At 40.4% G+C, this 24,852-nt stretch overlaps 2 protein-coding genes across 4 annotated transcripts in view; one reads left to right on the plus strand and one right to left on the minus strand.

Annotated features, from left to right (window-relative positions):
- The window catches only part of LOC135090224 (trinucleotide repeat-containing gene 18 protein-like), a 34,145-nt gene extending 17,708 nt beyond the window's left edge, over window positions 1-16,437 (plus strand). The window contains exons 2-5 of one of the 3 annotated variants that reach the window (XM_063986735.1): window positions 4,775-4,862; window positions 6,378-6,550; window positions 11,638-11,883; window positions 13,440-16,437. In XM_063986735.1, the coding sequence (XP_063842805.1) occupies window positions 4,775-4,862; window positions 6,378-6,550; window positions 11,638-11,883; window positions 13,440-13,751 (819 nt within the window). In that variant the 3' untranslated portion in view covers window positions 13,752-16,437. The remainder of the gene's footprint in view (window positions 1-4,774; window positions 4,863-6,377; window positions 6,551-11,637; window positions 11,884-13,439) is intronic. The other 2 variants (XM_063986736.1, XM_063986737.1) reach the window with 2 other exon arrangements.
- Window positions 1-24,724, minus strand: part of LOC135089972 (TBC1 domain family member 2B-like) — a 53,907-nt gene extending 29,183 nt beyond the window's left edge. Inside the window, exons 1-8 of the mRNA XM_063986161.1 lie at window positions 24,426-24,724; window positions 24,065-24,194; window positions 22,840-22,962; window positions 21,699-21,824; window positions 20,008-20,139; window positions 19,508-19,645; window positions 18,938-19,114; window positions 17,588-17,722 (exon numbers count right to left, since the gene is read on the minus strand). Coding sequence (XP_063842231.1) covers window positions 17,588-17,722; window positions 18,938-19,114; window positions 19,508-19,645; window positions 20,008-20,139; window positions 21,699-21,824; window positions 22,840-22,962; window positions 24,065-24,194; window positions 24,426-24,724 — 1,260 coding nt within the window. The remainder of the gene's footprint in view (window positions 1-17,587; window positions 17,723-18,937; window positions 19,115-19,507; window positions 19,646-20,007; window positions 20,140-21,698; window positions 21,825-22,839; window positions 22,963-24,064; window positions 24,195-24,425) is intronic.
- Between the last annotated feature and the right edge of the window lie 128 nt (window positions 24,725-24,852).

Raw genomic sequence — 24,852 nt, forward strand, 5'->3', positions numbered from 1 at the left:
GTTTAGCGCTAACGACACATGAACCTCGTGTGTGTGTGTGTGTGTGTGTGTGTGTGTGTGCCGCCGGAGGGAGAGAGAGAGAGAGAGAGAGAGAGAGAGAGAGAGAGAGAGAGAGAGAGAGAGAGAGAGAGAGAGAGAGAGAGAGAGAGAGAGAGAGAGAAAGGCACTGCATCTCTCTCTCCCTCCCTCTCTCTCTTCGGTGCCTTCAAACAAAGGAGAGGAAAGTGAGGTGCAGGAAGGGGAGAGGAGAGGGAGAGAAGATGAGGGGAAGGGAAAGAGAAGGAAAGCAAAATGAGACGACATCGAGAGAGAGAGAGAGAGAGAGAGAGAGAGAGAGAGAGAGAGAGAGAGAGAGAGAGAGAGAGAGAGAGAGAGAGAGAGAGAGAGAGAGAGACTTGGCGGATGAAACAAATAAAAATAATAATACCAAAAAGTCATAAAAAAAAACTCACGAATTAAAAGGGAAAAAAATAACAAAAACGAAAAAAAATGAAAAAATAATAACAAAAAAAAAATAAAATAAATCCATCGAGAGAAAAAAGTGAAAACAGAAAACGTGATATATATTATTTACAGCGTTGCCACGTTACCCTTATCGCCTTGACAGTGTTGCCACGCCTCACCACCGTCACCCTGGTTACCTCACACTGAGACACCTGCCGTCACACTCACCTAGGCCCGTCACGTGTGTGTGTGTGTGTGTGTGTGTGTGTGTGTGTGTGTGTGTGTGTGTGTGTGTGTGTTAAGCCTTGGAAAAACAATAGAATGGCGAAGGAAGCGTGAGGCGTAATAATTCTCTCTCTCTCTCTCTCTCTCTCTCTCTCTCTCTCTCTCTCTCTCTCTCTCTCTCTCTCTCTCTCTCTCTCTCTCTGTCGTTCCTTCCAGTGCATTTATCTCTCCTCCTATTCTTCCTCTCTCTCCATCCAATACCTTCCCTCCCTTCTCCTCTTTCCTCCCTCCCATGTACGGGGTCAGAATTTCGGGAGAAAAGGAGAGGAAAAAACGATAATAACAGTTCTGAGAAATTAGTTTTTCCCTTTCTCGTAAATCTTCCGAGAAAGGGAGGAGGAGGAGGAGGAGGAGGAGGAGGAGGAGGAGGAGGAGGAGGAGGAGGAGGAGGAGGAGGAGGAAGAAGAAGAAAAAGAAGAAAAAGAAAAAGAAGAAAAAGAAGAAAAAGGAGGAGGAGGAGGAGGAGGAGGAGGAGGAGGAGGAGGAGGAGGAGGAGGAGTAGGAGGAAGAAATGTGAGAAAAAACATGGAAATAAAGATCAAAGGAGACATAAGAAAGGTCAGAGAGAGAGAGAGAGAGAGAGAGAGAGAGAGAGAGAGAGAGAGAGAGAGAGAGAGAGAGAGAGAGAGAGAGAGAGAGAGAGAGACACGTGGAGTGCCCTCGAAGGAGATGAGGGTCAATGGATATTTAGAGAGAGAGAGAGAGAGAGAGAGAGAGAGAGAGAGAGAGAGAGAGAGAGAGAGAGAGAGAGAGAGAGAGAGAGAGAGAGAGAGAGAGAGAGAGAGAGAGGTGTAAAGGCACATCACCAACATTGCTTTCAGAAGAATCGATTTCCAGTAATGATGGTGAGAGAGAGAGAGAGAGAGAGAGAGAGAGAGAGAGAGAGAGAGAGAGAGAGAGAGAGAGAGAGAGAGAGAGAGAGAGAGAGAGAGAGAGAGAGAATGTCATACGTAATAATGACAACATTGATCAATTCGACATTTCTCTCTCCTATTCTTCTTCTTCCTCTTCCTCCTTCTATTTCTCTTCTTTTTCCTCCTCCTCCTCCTCCTCCTCCTCACTTTCCTACTTCCTGATAACACTTCACAGACCATTTTAATGACTGTAATTATGTGTGTGTGTGTGTGTGTGTGTGTGTGTGTGTGTGTGTGTGTGTGTGTGTGTGTGTGTGTGTGTGTGTGTGTGTGTGTGTGTGTGTGTGTGTGTGTGTGTGTGTGTGTGTGTGTGTGTGTATCAGCCTGTCTGTCGGTCTGTCTGTTTTCTAATTAATTTTTCCTCCTCCTCCTCCTCCTCCTCCTCCTCCTCCTCCTCCTCCTCCTCCTCCTCCTCCTCCTTTTCCTCGTCTTTCGTAGCCATCTCTCTATCTTTACCCTTCTTCCTCCTCCTCCTCCTCCTCCTCCTCCTTCTTCTTGACCTTTCTTACCTACCGTCCTCTGTTTACCCCCCTCCTCCTCCTCCTCCTCCTCCTCCTCCTCCTCCTCCTCCTCCATACTTGTCTTACCTGTCTGTCTTGAAAGTAAGATACTATTTTTCCCCTTTGAGGTTAGGTACCTGATTAGGAGGAGGAGGAGGAGGAGGAGGAGGAGGAGGAGGAGGAGGAGGAGGAGGAGGAGGAGGAGGAGGAGGAGGAGGAGGAGGAGGAGGAGGAGAAGCATTAATGTGACTCTGCCAATATTGGAGAACTTCAGTGGGTTCTTTCCTCCTCCTCCTCCTCCTCCTCCTCCTCTTCCTCGTCCTCCTCCTCCTCCTCCTCTTCATCTTCTCCTCCTCTCATCTCCACTTTTCGTTCCTCCACTTCTTCAAAGGCATCTCTCTCTCTCTCTCTCTCTCTCTCTCTCTCTCTCTCTCTCTCTCTCTCTCTCTCTCTCTCTCTCTCTCTCTCTCTCTCTCTCTCCTCTATATAATGATGACGCCGGTCTTAATTGGAATATAATGATTGTTTTTGTTGTTATTGTTGATGTTATTATCCTTAGCATTGTTATCTCTGAAGAAAGGAGAGAGGGAGTGGAGGGAGGTGAGGAGAGGAAAGGAGGAGGAAAGGAAGATGGGGAGAGGAAAGGAGGAAAGGAAGATGAGGAGAGGAAGGTGAAAGACATGTGGAAAACGAGAGAGAGAGAGAGAGAGAGAGAGAGAGAGAGAGAGAGAGAGAGAGAGAGAGAGAGAGAGAGAGAGAGAGAGAGAGAGAGAGAAGGATGAAAGAAAGCACAGGAGAATACGAGTAATAAGATGGAAAGATTAAAGTAGAAAAAAATAAATAAATGAGGAGAGGGAAGAGGAAGGTTAGTGGAAAAGGAGAGAGGGAGAGGAGTGAAAGAATGAAGAAGGGATAAAACAAAAAAAAAAAAAAATACACGTAATAAGATTAATTAGCATATAGAAAAAAATAAATAAATAAATCAAGTTAGGTCTTTTAATATGATACCAATTTGACAACGAAGCGTAAACTATAAAAAAATAAAATAAAATAAAATATAAAAAAACATCAAATTTTAGTTTTACATTTAAATAGCTAAACTTCATTATTATTATTTTTTTTAAGTTGACATCAGTTTTATATCGAAAAAAATAAATAAATAAATAAGAAGCATTGAGAGGTTCAGAAGGGATGAAAAAAAAAAAAGGGGGGAAGGGAATGGAAGGAAGGGAAGTAGTAAGGACGAAATGAGGAAGAGATGCAACAGAAAATTCAATGAGGAAAAAAATATATTGACGATGAAAAAAATGAATAAAAAAAGGAATGATAAAAGATAACGAGTAAAGAAGAGATGAAATGAAAGACTTAAAAGAAAAAAATTATGGGGGAAATGAATGAAAGAATGAAGGAAGGAAGAAAGGAAGGATAGATGAATGAATGAATGAATGAATGAATGACATGAATGAATGAATGAATGAATGGACAGATAGAAAAAGAGAGGAAAAAAGTGAGTGAAAGAAGAACGAAGAGAGAGAGAGAGAGAGAGAGAGAGAGAGAGAGAGAGAGAGAGAGAGAGAGAGAGAGAGAGAGAGAGAGAGAGATGGAAGAATGGAAGGAAGGAGAGTGCAATCGGGTTAGGGTGACAAAGTTTTGATATAATCTTCAAGTAGATCCAGGAGCCTTAACTTATTATTGGAGGAGGAGGAGGAGGAGGAGGAGGAGGAGGAGGAGGAGGAGGAGGAGGAGGAGGAGGAGGAGGAGGAGGAGGAGGAGGAGGAGGAAGAAGAGGAGGAGGAGGGAGTGAAGAAAAGCGAGGGGAAAGATCGAAGGAATTGAATCAGCAAATAAAAACGAAAAGTTAAAGATACCCTCTCTCTCTCTCTCTCTCTCTCTCTCTCTCTCTCTCTCTCTCTCTCTCTCTCTCTCTCTCTCTCTCTCTCTCTCTATAACGTTATCCGCGGAACACTTAATTAAAAGTTTCGACACATTAAGATCAAAACTCGACTGAATTAATGAGTCACTGAAGGAGGAGGAGGAGGAGGAGGAGGGAGAAGAGTACCCACACCTCCGTACCCTCCCCACATCACCCCATCACTAAAACACCTCCGTCCCCCCACTCTTCTTTCCCTCCCCACACCCGTTCACTAACTCATCTTTCCCTCCCACATCCGATAACTGACTATCTTCAGCCTCTCCCTCATTGTCGTAGCGTTGCATCTCTTGCTATCTCCTGCCGATATTTTCACGCTAACTGCCCTTCTGACCTTGGTAACTGCATGTCTCCCATCCTCCCGCGACCTCGCTGCACACTATTTTTTTCTCATCCCAGCTCTTTCCACCCCCGTAATGCAAGAGTTAACCATTACTCTCAATCATTCATCCCTTTTTCTGGTAAACTCTGGAACTCCCTCTCTGTTTCTGTTGTTCCTCCTTCCTATGACTTCAAGACACTTATCCTTCAACTTTTTTATTATTCTTTTTGACTTCGCGCTGAGGACTGGTACTCAAGTGGGCTTTTTTATATTTTTTTTACGAACTTTTTATTGCCAGTGCCCATCTTACATAAAAATAAAAATAAATTCTTTCCCTCCCCGCAGCCCTATCACTAATATCCTCTTTCCCTCCCCACAGCCCCACAATGAGGGGAAGAGGAACCACCAGCCGAAGAGGACACGGGAACACAAGCTAACGAACCGGATGGAACATGACCACCATCGCCGTAAGTACCGCGTCCCCTACACCAGAGTTCTTATCTCGAGAGGAGGGTTCTGCTTCCACTGCTAGTGTTCTATGAGGTAGGGGAGGGTTACAGCAGCTTGCGGATTGGGTTCTAGTGTCACAGGGGAAGGCTTCTGGTACCTGGAGGAAGGTTCTGTTGTCTCAAAGAAGAGTTCAGGGCTTTGGGAAAAAGTTCTTGTACTTTGGAAGGGCTCTAGTGTCTTAAGGAGGGGTTCTTGTCCTTTGAAGAGGGCTAAGTAGCGGGGAAAGAGTTCTAGAGACTGCCGGGAATGTTATAATGTCCCAGGGAAGGGTACTGGGTAGTAAGAGAAGGTTCTTGTACTTGGTCAGGGTTCTAGTGTCTTAAGGAGGGGTTCTTGTCCTTGGGGAGAGTTCTGTTATGTCAGGGAAAGGTTCTGAGAGCTAAGAGAAGGTTCTTGTACTTGGGCAGAGTTCTACTGTATCAGGGAAAGATTCTGGGTGCTGAGAAGAGGTTCTTGTCCTTGGGGAGAGTACTAGTGTCTTAAGGACGGGTTCTTGTCCTTGGGTAGGATTCTTGTGTCTCACGGAAGGGGTTCTGGCAGCGGGGAAAGAGTTGTGGTACTTGGCAGGAGGGTTCTATTGTCCCAGGAAAGGGTTCTGGGTGCTGAGAGAAGGTTCATGTACTTGGCCAGGGTTCTAGTATTTCAAGGAGGGGTTCTTGGGAACTTAGAGATGGGCATGAAGGAATGTGACACCTAAGAAGCACACTGGCACTTTTGTGACGGACATTGAATGCGTGACTTTAATTTCTGGTGTAGCTTTTGCAGTCCTTGGCCGACCTTGTTTAATTTTTTTCTTTAACGTGTAAGAGAGGACAGCCAAGGAGAGAGAGAGAGGAAAAAATGGGATAAAAAAGAAGCCTACTCATATTTCCGTTCCCAAAGAAAAAAAAAAAAACAGGGATAGGTGATCTGAGAGGAAAGCCAGTGTTTGATTTTCTGAAGTCTTTTTTACTCCTTCTGAAATAATGTAAGTTGTAGACAAGAGAAAGATGCAAAAAAAAAAAAAAAAAAAAGGAAAATTATACAAAAAAGAAAAAAAAAAAGACGTATTCTCTTAGTTTTGATAGACGTGTCCTTGAATTCTGAACGCGCTACCTTAATTCTGAACATACATCTAAATTTTAAACACGCACTCCGTAAATTTTAAAGAGCATTCCCTAAATCTTGAACAAACCTCTAAATTCAATACACGCATCTAAATTCTGAACGTCCATTTCTGTATCTTTTTTTTTAACAATAATTTCGAACGCGCAGCTAAAATCTAAACTCGCGCCTAGATTTTGAACACGCATGCCCTAAATTCTAAACACACCCAATAACTTTTCTACACCCACTCCTTAATTTTGAACACACCTAGATTTTAAACACCCACATTCCAAAATTTTCAACACCCATGCCAATTTCAAACACGCATCAAGATTCTGAAGACACGCCCTCAATTTTAAACACGTGTCCTCTGTGTCTTTGGGCAGGCGAGCACGTGCAGCCCCACAAGACGGAGGCCCACCACGGGAAGAAAGCCCAAGCCCGCCGCCCTGTAGCCCCCGCCGCCGCTAACCCCGCCCAGGGACAGCACGAGATCAAGAAGGACCTCCACCTGCAGCACATCACCGAGCATAACATCGAGAAGAAACACGACGATAAGGTAAAAACAGCGGCATTCATGTGGCACTCCAGATATGTTAAGTTTAAAGGGATGAAGATCGAGTTTGATTGATTTATAAAGGGAAGGCATCGCGACATTGTGGTCATATGGCGAAGATTGAAAAGACAGGGAGTGAGATGGAGGGGTGGAACTGCAGAGATATACAAAGGATGGATGGGAGTCACAGAGGAAGATGCAAGGAATAAAACCATCTGAAGGAAGCTTGTACATGGCGCCAACTCCTCACTCTAGGAAAGGAAGTTTCTTTATGAGGTGAAAATCTTTGTCAGTTTGTAGGTTAGGTTTCGGTAGGTTAGGCTCAGATTAGGGTTAGGTTGGGTTATGGCTGACATCTTTATTTATCTTTTTTTTTTTTTTAAAGGAAAGTGTTTTTTATGATTCTTTTTTGTGTCTCTCTCTCTCTCTCTCTCTCTCTCTCTCTCTCTCTCTCTCTCTCTCTCTCTCTCTCTCTCTGTGTGTGTGTTTTTTCCTTTTATTTAATTTTCTACGAGTGTTCCAAACCATAAACGCTCATTAACAATAATAATATAAATAAAAACAAAAACAACAACAACAATAATAATAATAATAATAATAATAATAATAATAATAATAATAATAATAATAATAATAATAATAATAATAACAATAGGTAGAAACACGATTTTTCTCCTTCATTCACTTGTAACTCAATACTAACAAAACAACAATAACAATAAAAAAAAATAAAAAAAATCCGCATCGTTCACAGAGGATCGGATCGCACACACTTTAAAGTAATCCGGTTCATGCCTTTTCCCTTTCGCCCACGTGTCTACCTTCACTCACCTTCCCTTCCATTCCTTCCCCCGTAATTCAACACTGTCAAACCCACCAACAGCAACAATAAAACAAATCCGCATCGTTCACAGAGGATCGGATCGCACACAATGTATAAGTAATCCGGTTTTTGTCTTTACCCTTTCGCCCACGTGTCCTTTCCCTTCACTCCCCTTCCCTTCGCTCCCTTCCCTTCCACAGTGGCCCGTCCCGCGACATTCCATGCATATAACTTGTCTTTCTGGTGTCATGTGGGAGAACTAGCAGGACGCCATCTTGGGAAAGACTTTTATCAATATTGTTGTTGTTGTCGTTATTATTATTACCATTATTATTATTATTGTTGTTGGTCTCGTAACCTTGCACTGTCACTCATCCTTCATTATGCTATTATCATATTTTTTTCTCTCTCTCTCTCTCTCTCTCTCTCTCTCTCTCTCTCTCTCTCTCTCTCTCTCTCTCTCTCTCTCTCTCTCTCTCTTCTCGGGAAAGGAAAATATTAGTTTATTTGTATGTGATATATATAGATTCTTTTTATTTAACTCTAATAACATATTCTTAGGAAAGGAAAAGGATAGATTATTAATATCATTATTATTATTATTATTACTATTATTATTATTATTATTATTATTACTGGAAATTATGTAAAAAACAAAAGGCTATTTCTCAGTAATGGTGGTGGTAGTGGTAGTGTTGGTGGTGGTGGTGTTGTTGGTGGTGGTGGTGGTAGAAGTGTTGGTGTCGCTGCGCTTTTGTTTTCGATGTGCAACACTCAACTGAAACCTTCACGAGAGTGCTGACGAGAAAAGAGCCAACATGCATTTTTTTTTTCTAGTTTTAGAATAAATGCTGCAAAGAGTTTATTCAGCGAGGAAGGAAAATATTTAATCTTTTCGGTGTTTTCTTTATTATTTGCTTTTCATTTTTTTTTTTTTGCGAGGCTTTGAAAAAAATATTTCCACATCGCTCTTTATTCTAGCGATACTGGGAAAATATCCTTTATATGTGATACCCTTTTTTTTTTTTATTTATTCCTGCACTCGTTTATCTATTTTTATTAGCAGTGCAATATGAAAAAATAATTAAATAGTATCAATGCATTTATAAAAATCGTCTACCACAGTGGTGTTTTATACATTATAACGCTGAAAGTATGAATATTTAATGAATACCTTGATTATAGTCTGTGTCACGAAGCCTGTCACAGTAATTCAGTCAGTGAGGAAAAGCGAACATGGTAACCTAGCCACTGACTGATGCTCCCATTCCCTGTTTGGTCTATGTATTACCGTCTGGTTTTGAAACGTATGACATACTATGCTGTAAGATACTAGATTATTTATGTTTGGTTAATCCGATTGTGTTAGCCTTGCGCAGTGTCATCTTCCTTGTTTTTCATGTATCCTACCGCTGCCACCAATAATGTTATCTTCTTTATTGAAGGAGTGGCCAAGAAAAGAAACGAAAAGAAAATGAAAAAAAAAAAGGAAAGACAACTGCTGGTGATTGAAAAGTTATTAAGAAAGCGTGTATTTAAAGTAAAGATAATATAATGCATAGAGAGAGATCGGCCAGACTTGAAGCGAGCCAGACACCCGTGCTTCTCCCTCTCCATTAGACTGTGTCATCATCTTCGGGTTGCTCCCTTAGGGATCGCCACAGCGGATCAGCCTTCTCCCACGCACTTCGCCCTCTGCTCTTTCTTGTCAGATCCGTTACAAGCATGTTTTCTTTCACTTCACACATAAACTTTCTCTTACGTCATGTATAATACTTTAAATACACATTGCTTTATCTAGAATTTTTTTTTTCGTTTATAAACAACAGTATTCGGTAAATGTAGGTACTATTGAGAAAACTCTAACTTGGTATAACCCTGAGTGATGAGAATGCAAAGCTGTGTGTGTGTCAGTCTTTTTTACCTACGGATTAACACTTTTCTACGCTGTCAAAATAGTTCAATAATTTTGTTTTGTTTCTTCATTCATTTCTTATACCTGGTTAGTTTTTTTTTTTTCCAGTATTATCTTACATATCAAGAATCCGTAGCAATGCACCGTTAGTTTCCAGTCCAGCACGTTTCAAAACAAGACAGCAATACGCACATACAAGAGTGCAGTTTCCTCTTCCTTTATTTACCTTTGCGATCCCATCCAGACGAACTCTGAGGAGGATCCGAACCCTTTAGAAACGCAGCACAGTTACGCCGCAGTGAGCCACGCACCAGCCACCACCAGTGTCTTAATTAAGTCCGTCAGTTGACCTTACAGTGAGATTTTGTGCTTGAGTTCTTGACTTTGATGGCCTTGCTTTCGTGAGTCATGTTTGTTTATGCTTCAATTACGACCGTCTCTTGTTTTCGTCTTGCGTCCTTCTCGCATAAGCCTCGTCATATTTTCTTTTACTTTTATTTTTTTTCCTTTCTCGTCCTCTTGTTCTAAATTGTTGTTTTAGTCTCTCTCTCTCTCTCTCTCTCTCTCTCTCTCTCTCTCTCTCTCTCTCTCTCTCTCTCTCTCTCTCTCTCTCTCTCTCCTTTAAAATCCCTCTCAGCTCCTTACAGTCTCTCCTTGACCCTAATCTTCCTCTTCCCTCCTCCTCCTACTCTTAATCCCCCTCTCGCACAGAATGACTAGTTAACTCCTCTCTCCTATTCTCTTTCTTCAATCTTTTCCACTCCTCACTTTTTAACAATATGAAGGGCTTCTCCTCCTCCTCTTCCTTCCCCCCTATATGTTCAAGTTACTTTTTAAAATATCATTATAATTTTCTATTTCGTTCGTCGTTCATTCAGCATTTCTTGCTACTACTACTACTACTACTACTACTACTACTACTACTACTACTACTACTACTACTACTACTACTACTACTGCTTCTGCTGCTGCTGCTGCCAACATTATTTTCTCGTTGGCAAACAGAATTATACTATGTATCTCACACCAAACACCTCTCTCTCTCTCTCTCTCTCTCTCTCTCTCTCTCTCTCTCTCTCTCTCTCTCTCTCTCTCTCTCTCTCTCTCTCTCTCTCTCTCTCTTCCTTACGGGGCTGAAGACAAGTTAAAAAGAAAAACATTTCGTAAGGATTTAAAAACATCGCTTTTTTTCAGAAACTTCAAGTGAAGTATAAAAATGTAAATGCAGTGTGTGTTCTTCAAGGGTATTTTCATGATTCCAGTGATGGTTTAACAAAATTAAATGGAAGTTAGTGGGATTTTCAAGTGTGTTTTCGTGATGCTAGTGATGGTTTAACAGAGCTGAGTGGAAGTTGATGCGATCTTCAAGTGTTTTCATGATTCTAGTAATAATTTAATAAGCATTCGGCACCATCATCAGGAAAAGCCTCCACGACAAGCAGTCTAGGCGTCTCTGTGGCCTTTGAAAACAGTCCTGATCTGATGTGGAAAGAAAGCGTTTCAAAATACAGGCCATGGTATCTGGGTATTATTATCATCATTATTATTATTATTATTATTATTATTATTATTATTATTATAACTGAATTCTTGATTTTAATATTTTTACTTAGTATTTTGTTTATATAATTGCATTTCGTATATTTTTTACACATTAACAAAGTTTTTACGCTAATTTGTAGAATATGTCCTCGGGTGAGAATGAAATTATTATTATTATTATTATTATTATTATTATTATTATTATTATTATTATTATTATAGTAGGTGTTCTCTATTACTGTGTTGGCCACGCACTACAGTTAGTACGCACCTTAGTACATTGCAACGTCCTTCTCCATGAATTCTTCCTCAAGTGTTGTTTTAAAACGACACCTTTCAGTATTGTGTACAAACTTTTCCTAATATTTTTTTCCCAATTAGACTTATTTGTGTTTCTCTTATCATTTCCTTTTTCTTTCTTCTTTTTTTCCCAGAATTTCCCGATAAGAGACCCCGAGTTATATGATTCTTGCTTCTACTTTTTTTTTCCTTTCCTTCTCTTCTACCAAAATTTATCATCATTCGTAAGCTTTCTGCATTTCTCTTTCTTTTCACACACACACACACACACACACACACACACACACACACACACACACACACACACACACACACACACACACACTGAAGATAAAATGTTAATGTAGAGAAAGAGCGAAAGAAAATAAATCAATAAAAATACAATAGCAACAATAAATGGAGAAAGATATGTCAAAAAAACACTCACGATTGCTTCTCTCCCTCCCTCCCCTCCCTCCCTCCCTCCCTCCCTCGGTTCCTCCACTCCTCCACTGTTCCCTCCACCTTCAGCAGTGGGTGAGGGAAGCCACCACAGCAGGGAAACACCATCTACTGACAAACCGCGTGCCGAGTGGTGACAATACCCACTTACTGACCAACCGCACCCCGCAGGTCCCCTCCTCCTCCTCCTCCTCCTCCTCTTCCTCCTCCTCCGCCTCCTCTTCCTCCTCTTCCCCCTCCTCCCCCGCCCCCTCTTCCACCACCCCCGGCTCCCCAAACAATAGTGACAACAATAACAACACGAAGACTAAGGTGGTAAGCTGTCAGTGTGTTTGTCAGAGAGAGAGAGAGAGAGAGAGAGAGAGAGAGAGAGAGAGAGAGAGAGAGAGAGAGAGAGAGAGAGAGAGAGAGAGAGAGAGAGAGAGAGATCCCTTGTTCTTAGTTCCCCTACGTACATTTTTAGCTTGTTTTTCTTTTTTTTTTTTTTTTGTTCTTTTCCTCTTGCCTGTTTACACATTTTACCTGCGTCTATTTTTGAGGCTTTTTTGGAGTATTTTTTCTCCTTTTTTTTTCTTCTCTTTATTCCGCTTTATATGTATCGTTTTTCATAGCATATTTTACCCTGAACTACCAAACTGCACTACTACTACTACTACTACTACTACTACTACTACTATTACTACTACTACTAACCTTTATATTTTCAGAACGTCACTTTTCTCTACCGTAGTCATTTGTATCATACCTATTTTTTCCCCCTCACACCTCCCCACGTAGTATTTGCAGTGTGACGTAATACTAGGCGTGTGACCTTTCAGTGTGCATTGAGGTCATGGAAATAACCCAAATGTGATTTTCCTCTTTGTTTCCCACTTTCCTCTGCCCTTCGAAAAGTTTAAAGCCCCATATACCAGTTTAAAAGCATCATTAACCGACTTTACAATCTTTTACGCATTATAATCTAACCTAAGTGTGAATTTCCTCTTTGTTTTCCATTTTCCTCTGCCCTTTAAAAGTCAGCAGCCCCATACGCCACTTTTTAAAAGCACGATTAACTCCCTTCACAATCATTAACGAATTATCCATGTTTTTTTTTTTTCAGTCTTGTGATGAGTGAAGGCTCAGAAAATTTTTGTCTTACGGATGGAAATTACCATTGCACTCTGAATACGGCGGGAGAAAAGCATCATAGTATTTCACCATGTATTACCAGACGTCCTCAACTTATCGTCACCTTCATAAACAAAGTGCATGATTTATTTTCGGTACTTTTGAGAAAATCGAGATGCCAAACCCTCTAATTTCTTTCTTTTTTTTTCTGAATTTTCTGATCAGTAGCAGACGCATTAAGGCAAATTTTTATACCACTCACACCCTGGATGGGACAAAGGCAGGCAGCTGAACCAATAATGCAATGTGTAATACTAACAAAAATTTTAAAAAATACAAAAATACGAAGATATCAGCCAAAATCCAAAAAAAATCTTATTAAATTACATGCGATTTTTTTTTTTTTTTTTTTTACCATTTGCACCCTGGACAAGGCAAAGACAATTAAACTAATGGAAAAAAAATATTAAAAAAATATTAGCCAAAATCCAGAAATCAGTTAAATTACTTATCAAAAAACTAGAAATCAGTTAAATTATTTAGACAAAAAAAAATCAGAAATCAGTTAAATTAATTATAAAAAATCCAGAAATCCGTTAAATTACTTAGACAAAAATAGAAATCAGTAAAATTACTAATCAAAAATTCACCAATCAGTGAAATGACTTAAGCACTCAGTCTATGCAGGTGACGTAACACAACGTAACCAAACCATGCACACACCCAAGCCATTCCCTCACCTTGCCTCCCTCCCTTCCCAGGACGGCATCCCAATGGAGTCTGAGCGTCTGATCCATGTCACCCCACGCCCTCCAAAGGCCCACAAGGTAAACAAACCCCTGCACCGCCCTGCCTCCCCTGCCGCAGCCCAGCCCTCGCCCGCTGCCCAGCCCGGAGCCCCCGCCAACAAGGGAAAGGCCCACAAGCCCCCCAAGAAGTTCAGCACCAAGAAACACGGGTGGAAGAAGAACATGCGCAAGGAGAAGGCCAAGGACAAGGTGAAGGAGAAGAGGGAGAGGAGGGAAAAGAGGAATAAGGCTCTCCACCGCGCCATCGCAGCCAGGCAACTCTAAGGCCCAGGTTTCGAACGCTGAATAGTGATGATGGTGGTGGTGGTGGTGGTGGTGAGTGTTCTGGAGTTGTGATGGTGTTGTATGTGGTGATGGATTGCTATTTATTTTGAGATGACTTGTGTATTTAGACGTTTTTGTGACTGCCAATACACACAAACACACACACACACATGCATATGGATACACAGGATTTGATTAGTTCATTTTGCTAAAAAGGTGTTCTAATACAAAATATAAGTTATCACCAAAAGTCAAGGCAACATCACACAAGACAGTATTAACTTTGCCAGCAGTATTAATATAATTGCTCATAATTTACACACACACACACACACACACACACACACACACACACACACACACACACACACACACACACACATCATCATAATATGAAGGAAAAACCCAAACATGAATTAACAACACACAAACACATATCTCTAACCAAACCCAACTTTATAACATGAAAAAGAACCAAAGACAGTTCCTCAAAAACACACACACACACACACACACACACACACACACACACACACACACACACACACACACACACACACAAGCTTATTACCAATACTTGGGTACTTATAAAACAAAGTTAGAAAACTGTCTAGAAATAATCTATATAGTACATACATATTACCCTGTGTTTTATAGAAGGAAGAACAGTACTACTGATAATTTCTCATATGCCAAAAGTACAGGAGGTGAGATTTGCCAGTTTACTTCATCTATAGAATTAAAAAAAAATAATTCACCAGTCAGCTATGCATCAACACAATCACGAACTGAGGCTGCGAAGGATACACCTCAAGTTAATGATACACTAGAGGAAGCATAACGCACTTTTATATGTATACAAACACACACACGTAAACTCCTGTGTAATTGATATTTATATTCTCCTACGAACCTAACCTTGCATACATAAATGAGTACGTACGTAGCATTCCAAGTACCACTAAGTATGTGATTAATGGCTAATAACTACTTAAACTAATTATTATTATACTAACTACTATTCTATTATCCCTGCCAAACCAGTATGCTTTTTTTCTCAACATGAATATATAATAGACATGAATTAGAGAGAAAGAGGGAGAAATAAGTGTAGTTATGTACCAGCCATAGTACAGTTATTCATTAGTCATTGTACTTTGATTCTCTCAGCGGTAATCTTTAGAGTAGGAATGAGAGAGAGAGAGAGAGAGAGAGAGAGAGAGAGAGAGAGAGAGAGAGAGAGAGAGAGAGAGAGAGAGAGAGAGAGAGAGAGAGAGAGAGAGAGAGAGAGAGAGAGAGAGAGAGCATGATTTGACATAGAAAAAAAAATCATCAGATACTAAAGAAAACAAAACTCTGTCTTGAAAGTTGACTGTAATCATAAGAAGTGAAAGAAAAGCCACAGTAAATTATATATGAAAAAAAAAGTATATCAAAAGTCATCTTTGATTACATTAGAGAGAAAGAAAGAGTAATGTAACTTAGGTGTCTTTTCAGTATTGTTATAAGTGGAGGAGATAGACAATGGCAGACAGACAAATATATGTGATGCATTGTCCTGGATATCATCATTGTATGGGTGGCAGAGAGAGAGAGAGAGAGAGAGAGAGAGAGAGAGAGAGAGAGAGAGAGAGAGAGAGAGAGGAGAGAGAGAGAGAGAGAGAGAGAGAGAGAGAGAGAGAGAGAGAGAGAGAGGAGAGAGAGAGAGAGAGAGAGAGAGAGAGAGAGAGAGAATGAAATAGTCAGGTGTCTCAGAATAGAAATCAACAGAATATTAGGTAATCAATTCAATGGTCAGAAAACCAGAGGAATACAAGAGGTGATGTAGATGGCTTTCAAAATGGGGACAGAAATACACAGAAAAAAGAATAATTAACAGTGAAGTAGCCAAACTCCACAACACACTTAGAAGAGGCAGTCAATTCCAGGGCACTACAAATGTTCTCCAGCTGCCTTGGGTCCTCAGTGGGAGATCCAAATAGTTAGTGGGAGACTTGGATAACCCAGTATATTAGCTTAGCTGTAGGATGGACGGCTATCCACTTGATGTGTGGGTGTGTGTACTGTATATTATCATTATTATTATCCAGCCTCAGCTTCATCTGTGCTAGTGTTTGAATCAAGACAATGCCCGCCCCTCCTCTGCTGTTCAATTAAGGCTTGGTGCCCTGATCCCCCTGCTGTTGTTTTCATAGAGAAAACAGTCTCCTGCCTCTTCCTGGTGACACTCCCTTGACTTAACCCTCCCTTGAGGCCTTCAGTCACACCCAAACATGAAACACAGACTTGCTACATTTACTCAAACACATTCAGACTCTTTAGAAGCTCAAAATTATCTGGCAAATTTAAGGCACTTAACTTTTACCTCTCTCAGGCCAGTGTCCATTAAAGTACTAATTCAACGGCCACTGGCAACTAGAATTAAGGACAGGTCTCTGTGCGTTCACCACAGTGTATGTGGTCTTGCTTGTGTGTAATTCTTATGCTGCCAACAGAAGGCTCATGGTGGGTACAAGTGAAGGGTATTCTTATTGATTTGTATTTCCTGTTGCATTAAAAGCTCAGTAACAGCCTGCCTCCCCCTCCCTCCTGATGCTCCTGTCCTCTGCAGCACTGCGCTCTGGGTTCAATTCACTTTCAGCTCTCTCACGTCAAAAGTTTTGGAGCAATAAAGTCTTTCAATACACCAGCTGTCTCATTCACTCCTCAATTTTGGAAGAGATGGAGGAAAGGAAAAGAGGAAACCAAGGAAAGGAAAAGAAGAAACCAAAGAAAGGAAAAAGAGAAAACCAAGAAAAGGAAAGAGGAAATCAAGGAGGGGAGGAGAAGAAAGAAAACTGAGAATCATTTAGTCATCAAAAATAAAAGAAAAAAGAAAACTAAGAACCACCTAGGCATAAAAATAGAAAACTTTAATTAATATGCAAAAAACATCCACTAAGGAACACACTGATATGTCCAAATACCATGAAAGAAAAAGTAAATAGAAAATTATGGAAAGCATAGAATAATAAAAAAAAAATGATAGTGGAAAAGAGCCTCATCATTAATAATAAAATATTTCTCTATTCCTCCTCTCATCTTTCTCCTTCATTATTTTTATCCTCCTCTGTGCTACTTACCAGCTTGTACAATGCAACTATGCAAAATATTAACAAACCTGAGGCAACCAAAACAAATCCACCGATAAAATAACTTATGAAAAACAAGGCAAGATGTGAATAAGACAATCTTGAACGTAAAAAATTTGGCATATACACAGACAATGAATACTGCATATCCACCCCTTGAAAATATAAACAAACAAGCCCAGCCAACATACTAATACATAGACAACAAACAGTCAACAAACAGTCAACAGACAAGCATAACAACACAACCAGACTGCAAGAAACTAGAATAAACTATACAATATCACTGAGGGACATCACAGTCTGGCTAGATAAAAGCACTCAAGTAACAGCAATAGAGATACTGGAGAGAGAGAGAGAGAGAGAGAGAGAGAGAGAGAGAGAGAGAGAGAGAGAGAGAGAGAGAGAGAGAGAGAGAGAGAGAGAGAGAGAGAGAGAGAGAGAGAGAGAGAGAGAGAGAGAGAGAGAGAGAGAGAGAGAGAGAGAGAGAGAGAGAGAGAGAGAGAGAGAGAGAGAGAGAGAGAGAAATATTCAGACATCATCCTTTCAAGAAGACAAAATGCCCACCCAAAAGAAAACAGACAAGGAAACAGCAACAACCTCAAAATTAAACGGGCACAAACATAAAAGATCACAACAGACGAACAAGGACCAAGAAACCACAAAACAGGACACCAAACACCAGACACACACATACGTACTCACCTCCTGCAGCTTTGGGATGTCTGTGATGGGAGCTGGAACTGAGCGGAGGTAGTTGAAGATCTCCATGTAGTCAGCACGCTCCAGTATTCCCTCCTCACACAACTTGAAGATGGCCAGTGCATATCGGAACAGAACCTGACACAAGAGGGGTGATACTGCGTGAGTGACTGAGTGATGGATTGAAAGACATATTGACTTTTTTTTTTTTTTTCATGTCAGCAGGGCACTGGCCCAAGGGCAACAAAATTTACATAAAAAAAGGCCCACTGAGGTGCCAGTCCCCAAAGAAGAGCCAAAAGGATTAACCAAAATTTGAGAAGTGTCTTGAGACCTTCCTCTTAAAAGAATTGAAGTTGTAAGAAGGGGGAAATACAGAAGCAGGTAGGGAGTTCCAGAGTTTACCAGCAAAGGGAATGAAATGCGAATAATGGTTTACTCTTGCATTAGGAAGAAAGACAGCACAGGGGTTGAACTCACACAGTACATACATATCTGACTAATGGACTTAACCTGAGGCACAGAGGACAACACATGTGACTGACCAACTGACCAACTAACTGACTGGTTGAAGGATGTTTAGCTCACTGAATAGCAATGCAAACATTGTACTTGCTTCACCGACTGAGGCAAGAACAAAAACATACAGATTGTCACTGACTTACAAACTACGTGATTTATGACTAACTGACTTTAAAACCATGACTGCATTTGTTTGGCAGTGCAGGGCAAGTATTGGCCACGACTACTCCACGTCTGGTACTGCAACACAAGTGTTGGTATTTGTGACAGAAATGCCATAGAAGCATGTCCTATAATAATTATTGGTTGTACACATATGAAATACTTCACAATACCTACCATTTCCTGCACTGTATGGTAACTATTACATTGACCAACTTACAACCAGATCAATTTATGATCGATCAGTCATAACTGTTTACAGTTGTAAGTTGATGACAACCTGTATGAGTTTGTCACTGACTGATCATTAAGATGTCTCACTGACTGACAGATTAAATATTATATATATATATGACTGATACATAGTACTTCTGACTTAAAAGAACCTGAGGCAAGGAGGACAACACATCTAATTGACTGACTGACTGAAAGATATTTCACTGACTAACAAGTTAAAAGCTGAACATGACTGAATGACTGACTAATAAACAGCATTACTGATTTAACAGAACATGGAGCAAGGAAGGCAACACAATGGACTGACTGAGTGACTGATTAACAGACACAATGAGTGAAGGATATCAGTCCACTTGAAAGAACAATGAACAGCCGACTCATGGACTAACAGCCTAAATGACAAACTAACACTAAATTCAATGAAGACAGTACCTTAGATCCCTCGTAAAGGAAGGAGTCCCATATGGTGAGGTAGGTGATGGGTGGGATGATGTCAATGTACACACACAGGAACCAGTTGAAGGTGAAGAGGGAGAAGTCGAGGCCATGACGAGTGAGGTGGCTGTTCAGTCTTGGGAGTTTTTCAGCAACCAGGTCTTTCAGGACTCTCTGGGGCAAGCATAAGACTGAATTATCTTTCTATGGATAGGGAAGGATGCAGAAAAGAAGACCAGTAGTAAAAAAAGTATGTCAGTGGCAGAAATGGAGGAGTAGACAAACAAAATGATACCAGTGGCAGGAAAGGAAGAAAGACATACCAGAAGTAGAAAAGAACACTAATAACAGAGATGTGAATAAGAAAGATGAAGTAATAAAATACAAAAAATCATAAGCAGCAGAAACTCCAGATGAGCATAGATTTTCATATCTAACATCAAGTTCCCTGCAAGAGCAAAATCAGAACTGACAAAGACTTAAAAAATGTAATAAATTTTATTTTCCTCCACTACCTTTCTGCAGATAAGGACTGGAATAACAGGTGAACAACATCCTTCACTTTACCTGGTCCACCTGAGATCCCAGCAGGTTCTTGTTGTAGTAATCAGGTGGCATGAGGTACTCGACAATGTAGATGAGGCACCAGAATGCATCCTCCTCATTGAGAAACAGCAGTGCGATGGCAGCCAGGCGATTCAAACCCTGAAAATTATATGACTGACACCTTCCTTTGCATAATAAATATATGTGTACTGTTGACAGAATACAGTTATATATATTTATATTATGTAAGAGGGGTTCATGAGATGGGAAACAAAAAGAAAGTACAAATAATAGGCCCACTGAGGTGCCAGTCCACATAGAAAACAGCCAAATGGATTATCCAAAGTTGGATATATATCTTGCAACCTCCCCTGAGAGAGTTCAAATCATAGCATAGGAGAAGTACAGAAGCAGGAAGGGAGTTCCACAGTTTATCACAAAAAGGGATGAAAGACAGAAAATACAGGTTAACTCTTGTATAAATAAGGCATGAAAGCACCCCTGCCATCCTTCCCACTCACCTGGCAGTACCCGACGCATGGGTTGTGGCGGGAGAAGGCCAGGAGGACTCGCCGCAGCTTGGCTATCCCATCAGAGTGCATGGCCTCGTAGTGCCGGTTGTTGGGCAGTGTTCTCAGCAGGTCAAGCTCAATCTGGCAGCATGGGGGTAGTGGATGTATTGACCCTGCTATTGTGTACTACCAGATTTGAGTGGATTTCCTACTGTCCTGTCCCTGTGCCTACTTCTGCCTAAGCTTGATTTTGTGGTCATGGATAAAACTATAACATATGAAACTAAGGGAAGCTGCAAGAAGGCACCAGACCTACACATTTCTAGCACACACCACTTCTGCCTCTAACTCATCCCAAGTATTAGTACTCCTACAGGTGAAACTTTTCTCTCTCTCTCTCTCTCTCTCTCTCTCTCTCTCTCTCTCTCTCTCTCTCTCTCTCTCTCTCTCTCTCTCTCTCTCTCTTGCTCTCATCCTCTAGGTATCTAATCCTGTTTGCTGTGTACTCAGAAGTCTTGTTCTTACGTCATCACTTATCAAGAGAGACTTTTCTATCCAAGTTTTCTACACAGTTCATCTACCATCTTGAAAATCACCACCAAAGCTCCCCATTTTCTCTTTTTTCCAATATTTTCATCTTTATTTCCTTTATTCCCTCTTCACATCCCAACAATTTCACACATAAATCTGATTTAAGTTTCCTTCCTGCTTTGTCCGCACCTCAAGTTTCCTTCCACCTTTATTTTCTGCTCCACATGCACATTGCCTTCCTTCCAGCTTAAGGTGACCGTCTGCTAAAATAAAGTAAAAAATATTTTAAAAAATGAAAATATTTGAAAAAAATCTCATTGTATCGTGTATCGTTTGCCCTTGTAATGATGTAGTTTCTTGGCAAAATTTGCAAAAATAAAGATGTTACAGCCCTTTCCCTTCTGACCTCTCCTGTGATGTCACACGTGGTTGTTGTTTTGCAGGAAAAGCAAAAACAGAAGGCAAAAATAGTTGTCTGCTTTTATCTGCAAATATCTGTTTGCCTTTTTTTTCTTCTTCTTTTCATTATTTCTCAATAATTGTTGCACCAATTGTAATGAAACTTTTTTGCATATTAAAGTGATAAAATTGTTACTTTTTGTTGGAAGCAGATTTTTAAAAATTTAGGTTACTTATTTATAAATTAGTAATATTTTCTACACAGGACCAAAATTTGAAAAATTCTGCAAAAAAAAAAAAAAAATTAAGGAAATAAAAAAAAATCCTTCCCAACAAACTGTTTATAATTGATTGTAGTTTACTTGCAATTTTTTTTACCAACTTTGCATCAGAAATAACAAAATATCAGAATTTCTGTTTTTCAAAAAATTACAAAAACACCAATAATGTGGTTATTTATGAAAACTTAGCATGCAACATCTCCCCACTGTTATATATAATATACCAAAGACTCATGAAAATCAGTTGATTAATAGCAATTTTAGGGTTTTGGTCAAACAGTCCCCCTAATTTTCTGCTCCACACCACACTTCAACTTTTCTTCCAGCTTTATCTCCTCCTCTACACTGTACCTTAAGTTTCCTTAAGTTTCCTGTAACTTAAGTTTCCTTCCAGCTTTATCTCCTCCTCTACACTGTACCTTAAGTTTCATTCCAGCTTAATTTTCTCCTCCACACTGCACCTTTAATTTCCTTCCAGTTTTATCTTACCTGCTTGGTGGCGGGGTCCAGCACAGAGGAGGTGAGGCAGGCAAGCAGGTCCTGGTAGTAATTAGTGGGTACTGCAGCTCTCAGGGGGCTCACACGAGCATCTATCAACAGGCGCCACACCTTCCCCTGTTGGAGTATACTGGTGTTAGTGTGTGATGTTTTAAGTCTAAAGGTATACAGAGTCGTATTGTTGTTTGTATATTTATTTTAAGTTAAGCTGAAGATTTTTTTTACTTAGCTGTATTGTTAGTTTGTGTATTTTGAATTACTCTAAAGCTGTTAGTTACAGTATCCATGGCCTGAACTAAACCCCTATGGTCTTGTCTCTGTATATATTTGTATTTTTCTATTTGATGTCCCACTCTCTTTATTCATTTGCCCCCTTTTTCTTTTGTGTGTGTGTGTGTGTGTGTGTGTGTGTGTGTGTGTGTGTGTGTGTGTGTGTTGTCTGTTTTCCATTAACTATATAATTTTACACTGAAATATATTTCTCTCTTTCTCTCTTTCTTAGATGTTACTCCATACATTTAGGAAACACTGATTTGTATATAAGACTGTTTTGGGTCATTTTTCACCCTTTACATTTAATCCAAAAGTCTTCTGCCTGCAATCTGGACACTTCCAAACATGAACTTTCACTTAATTTCCCCATCCTAATGCCATGGATACACTTTACACAGCATAATTTTACCACTACATTACAAACCTTTATCTCCTGATGTAACATTAATTTACATTCCTGGAAGACAGTAAATGGTTTGTTTTTTAATACATGTACATCCAAGGACAGTATTCAGGAACACTTCTGCACTGCACCTCCATTACTTTCAAAAGGCTCTAGGTGAAGATATACTAATTTTTAAGGATGTTTTTAACAGTTCTAGTGACAGATTAACAAGATTTTTACATTATTAACAGAAACAACACTTGAGAACCCAACTAATCATCTCTGTGGCCTTTGAAAACAGTCATGGTGAGAGAGCAAAGGATTTCTAAATACAGGCCTAAAGATCGTAAGTAACACACACAGACACACATGCGGCTACACAGCACATGCAGCACAGTAAGAAATAATTTACAACATAACAATAGTACAATCCTGTGGGCCTTGATATACCAGGTGGCCTTGACCCATCCTGACCTTGTACTGGTAAGGAATGCCCCCTCTAATCAGGTACTTGAGTTCTGTGCAGGTGGGCAGCTCCTTGGCACTCGTTCCTGCCAGAAAACTCTCCCATTTGCTCTCCCAGGAAGCCCCACCTTGCTGTGTGAGAGTAATAATAGTAACAATAGTCAGACACAGCTTAGACAACTATAGCCACCCCTTCTTGTTTCTGCAGGACAAGGGGCAGTGAGACAGTGGGAGCTGTGGGGCAAAAATACAGGCACCATGAACAAAAATGAGTTATCAGGTCAAGCAACTAAGAAGCATAAGGTGTCACGACTGACCTACAATGCAATGTGCTCAGGTGGTGGTGAGTTCTTGCAATCTAGCTCAAGATAAACACTATAAAATCTAAAACTGTAAATTATATAAAACTGTGGCTGTAAAAGATGCAACTTCAAACTCAATTTACAAATACTAGCCAACTAGATTAATTTGTTTATGGAAAAAATTTATACACAAAGTTTAATGGAGTTAAGTAAAACATTAACATAAGCCAAACAAACCTGATTTTAAATCTTGATTATGACATGTTACTATTCTATAGAAAAAAAAATTATAAAATATTTATCACTTCTGAGTCACATAAATCTTGGCACTATACCACATCAACACAGACTACATCACACGACAGAAACACAACACAGCCCGCATACAGTACAGTGGCAAGCTGCTGTGAACCACTTCTTTGTGAATTCTCTTAAACAGGTTGTGTCTAATGGCAAATCCAGTATTGGCTGTGAACCTGGAACAAATTATTCCTTAATATACATACATATAGACACCAGAGGCTATGAAGAACAAGAACCAAGATCCAATTAGATTCATTACAGCAGGTCACCACTGAACAAAAAAAGACATGATTAGGAGATGAAAAGAGAGGAAAATGAAATGAAAGGAAAATTAGGGGAAAAAAAGGCTAAAGACAGGGAAGAACAAAGATGAAACTATTAGGGGGTGAGAAGAGAGGAAAAGAAAATGAGAGGAAGCATGGAGAAAGAAAAAGGCCAAATAAAAGGGACAGAAAGAGAGACAAAGAAACTAAAAGGTGGACAGAGAAATCAACACGAACACAAGCACAAAAACAACATACCACAAGAGCAAATAACTGTGTACATTTTTTATTTATTTATTGATTTTTTTTTTTGTGTGTGTGTGTGTGTGTGTGTGTGTGTGTGTCTGTGTGCACATCCAGCACTACCTGGATCTGGTGTGCGAGTGCCTGTGACTGTTTCTGGAGGAAGGATGCCCTGGCTTCAAGCGTCCCATCGTCTGGCCCCGTGATGCAGAAGCCGTACTCGTCATACTCACGCCCCTTGCTCTGAATCACCCTGCAGGGAGGGAAGGAGAGAGGGCATGAGTGTGTGATGGAGAAAGAGGGGCTACTTTATCTCAGCAACATCACACTCATGCCCCTTGCTTTGAATCATCCTTCAGAGAGAGGTTGAGAGGGCATGAGTGTGTGTGTGTGTGTGTGTAAGAGAGGGAGAGAAGGGACCAATTTATCTTGGAGACTGAAATGAGGGAAAGAGAGATAAGAACAAATATATGGACCAGCCAACCTCAAGTCAGGGGGATCATTGGCGCCCACCACATCCTGCAGGAGCTGGGAGACAATGGAGCGGTCGTGCTGGTTGGGCTGGGGGGAGTGCAGCTCATTGAGGAGAAGGAGGTACTTGCTCTGGGTCTGGTAGAATCTGGCCTCCCACTCACTGGATTCTCTGCCAGGTGGTGAGGGGGGAAACGTGTCAGTTATCCTCTCCATGATTTGCTCTTTCATGCTCTTCATGTTGTCAGACTGCCCACCCACTTCCTTCCTACACCAGTTCTCCTTCACACTTCCTTGTTCCTCACCATCCATATAAGTAACTTAACAATATGCTTCAGACACCTCATCTCCATAAAACAAAGATAGAAAATACATACATGCATACATATACCAAGGCTGTCTCCCTAAAAATGGAGGGTAACCAAGAAAGGCACACAACT

The sequence above is a fragment of the Scylla paramamosain genome, chromosome 34 (genome assembly GCF_035594125.1).
Source record: "Scylla paramamosain isolate STU-SP2022 chromosome 34, ASM3559412v1, whole genome shotgun sequence".
NCBI classification, from domain to species: domain Eukaryota; kingdom Metazoa; phylum Arthropoda; class Malacostraca; order Decapoda; family Portunidae; genus Scylla; species Scylla paramamosain.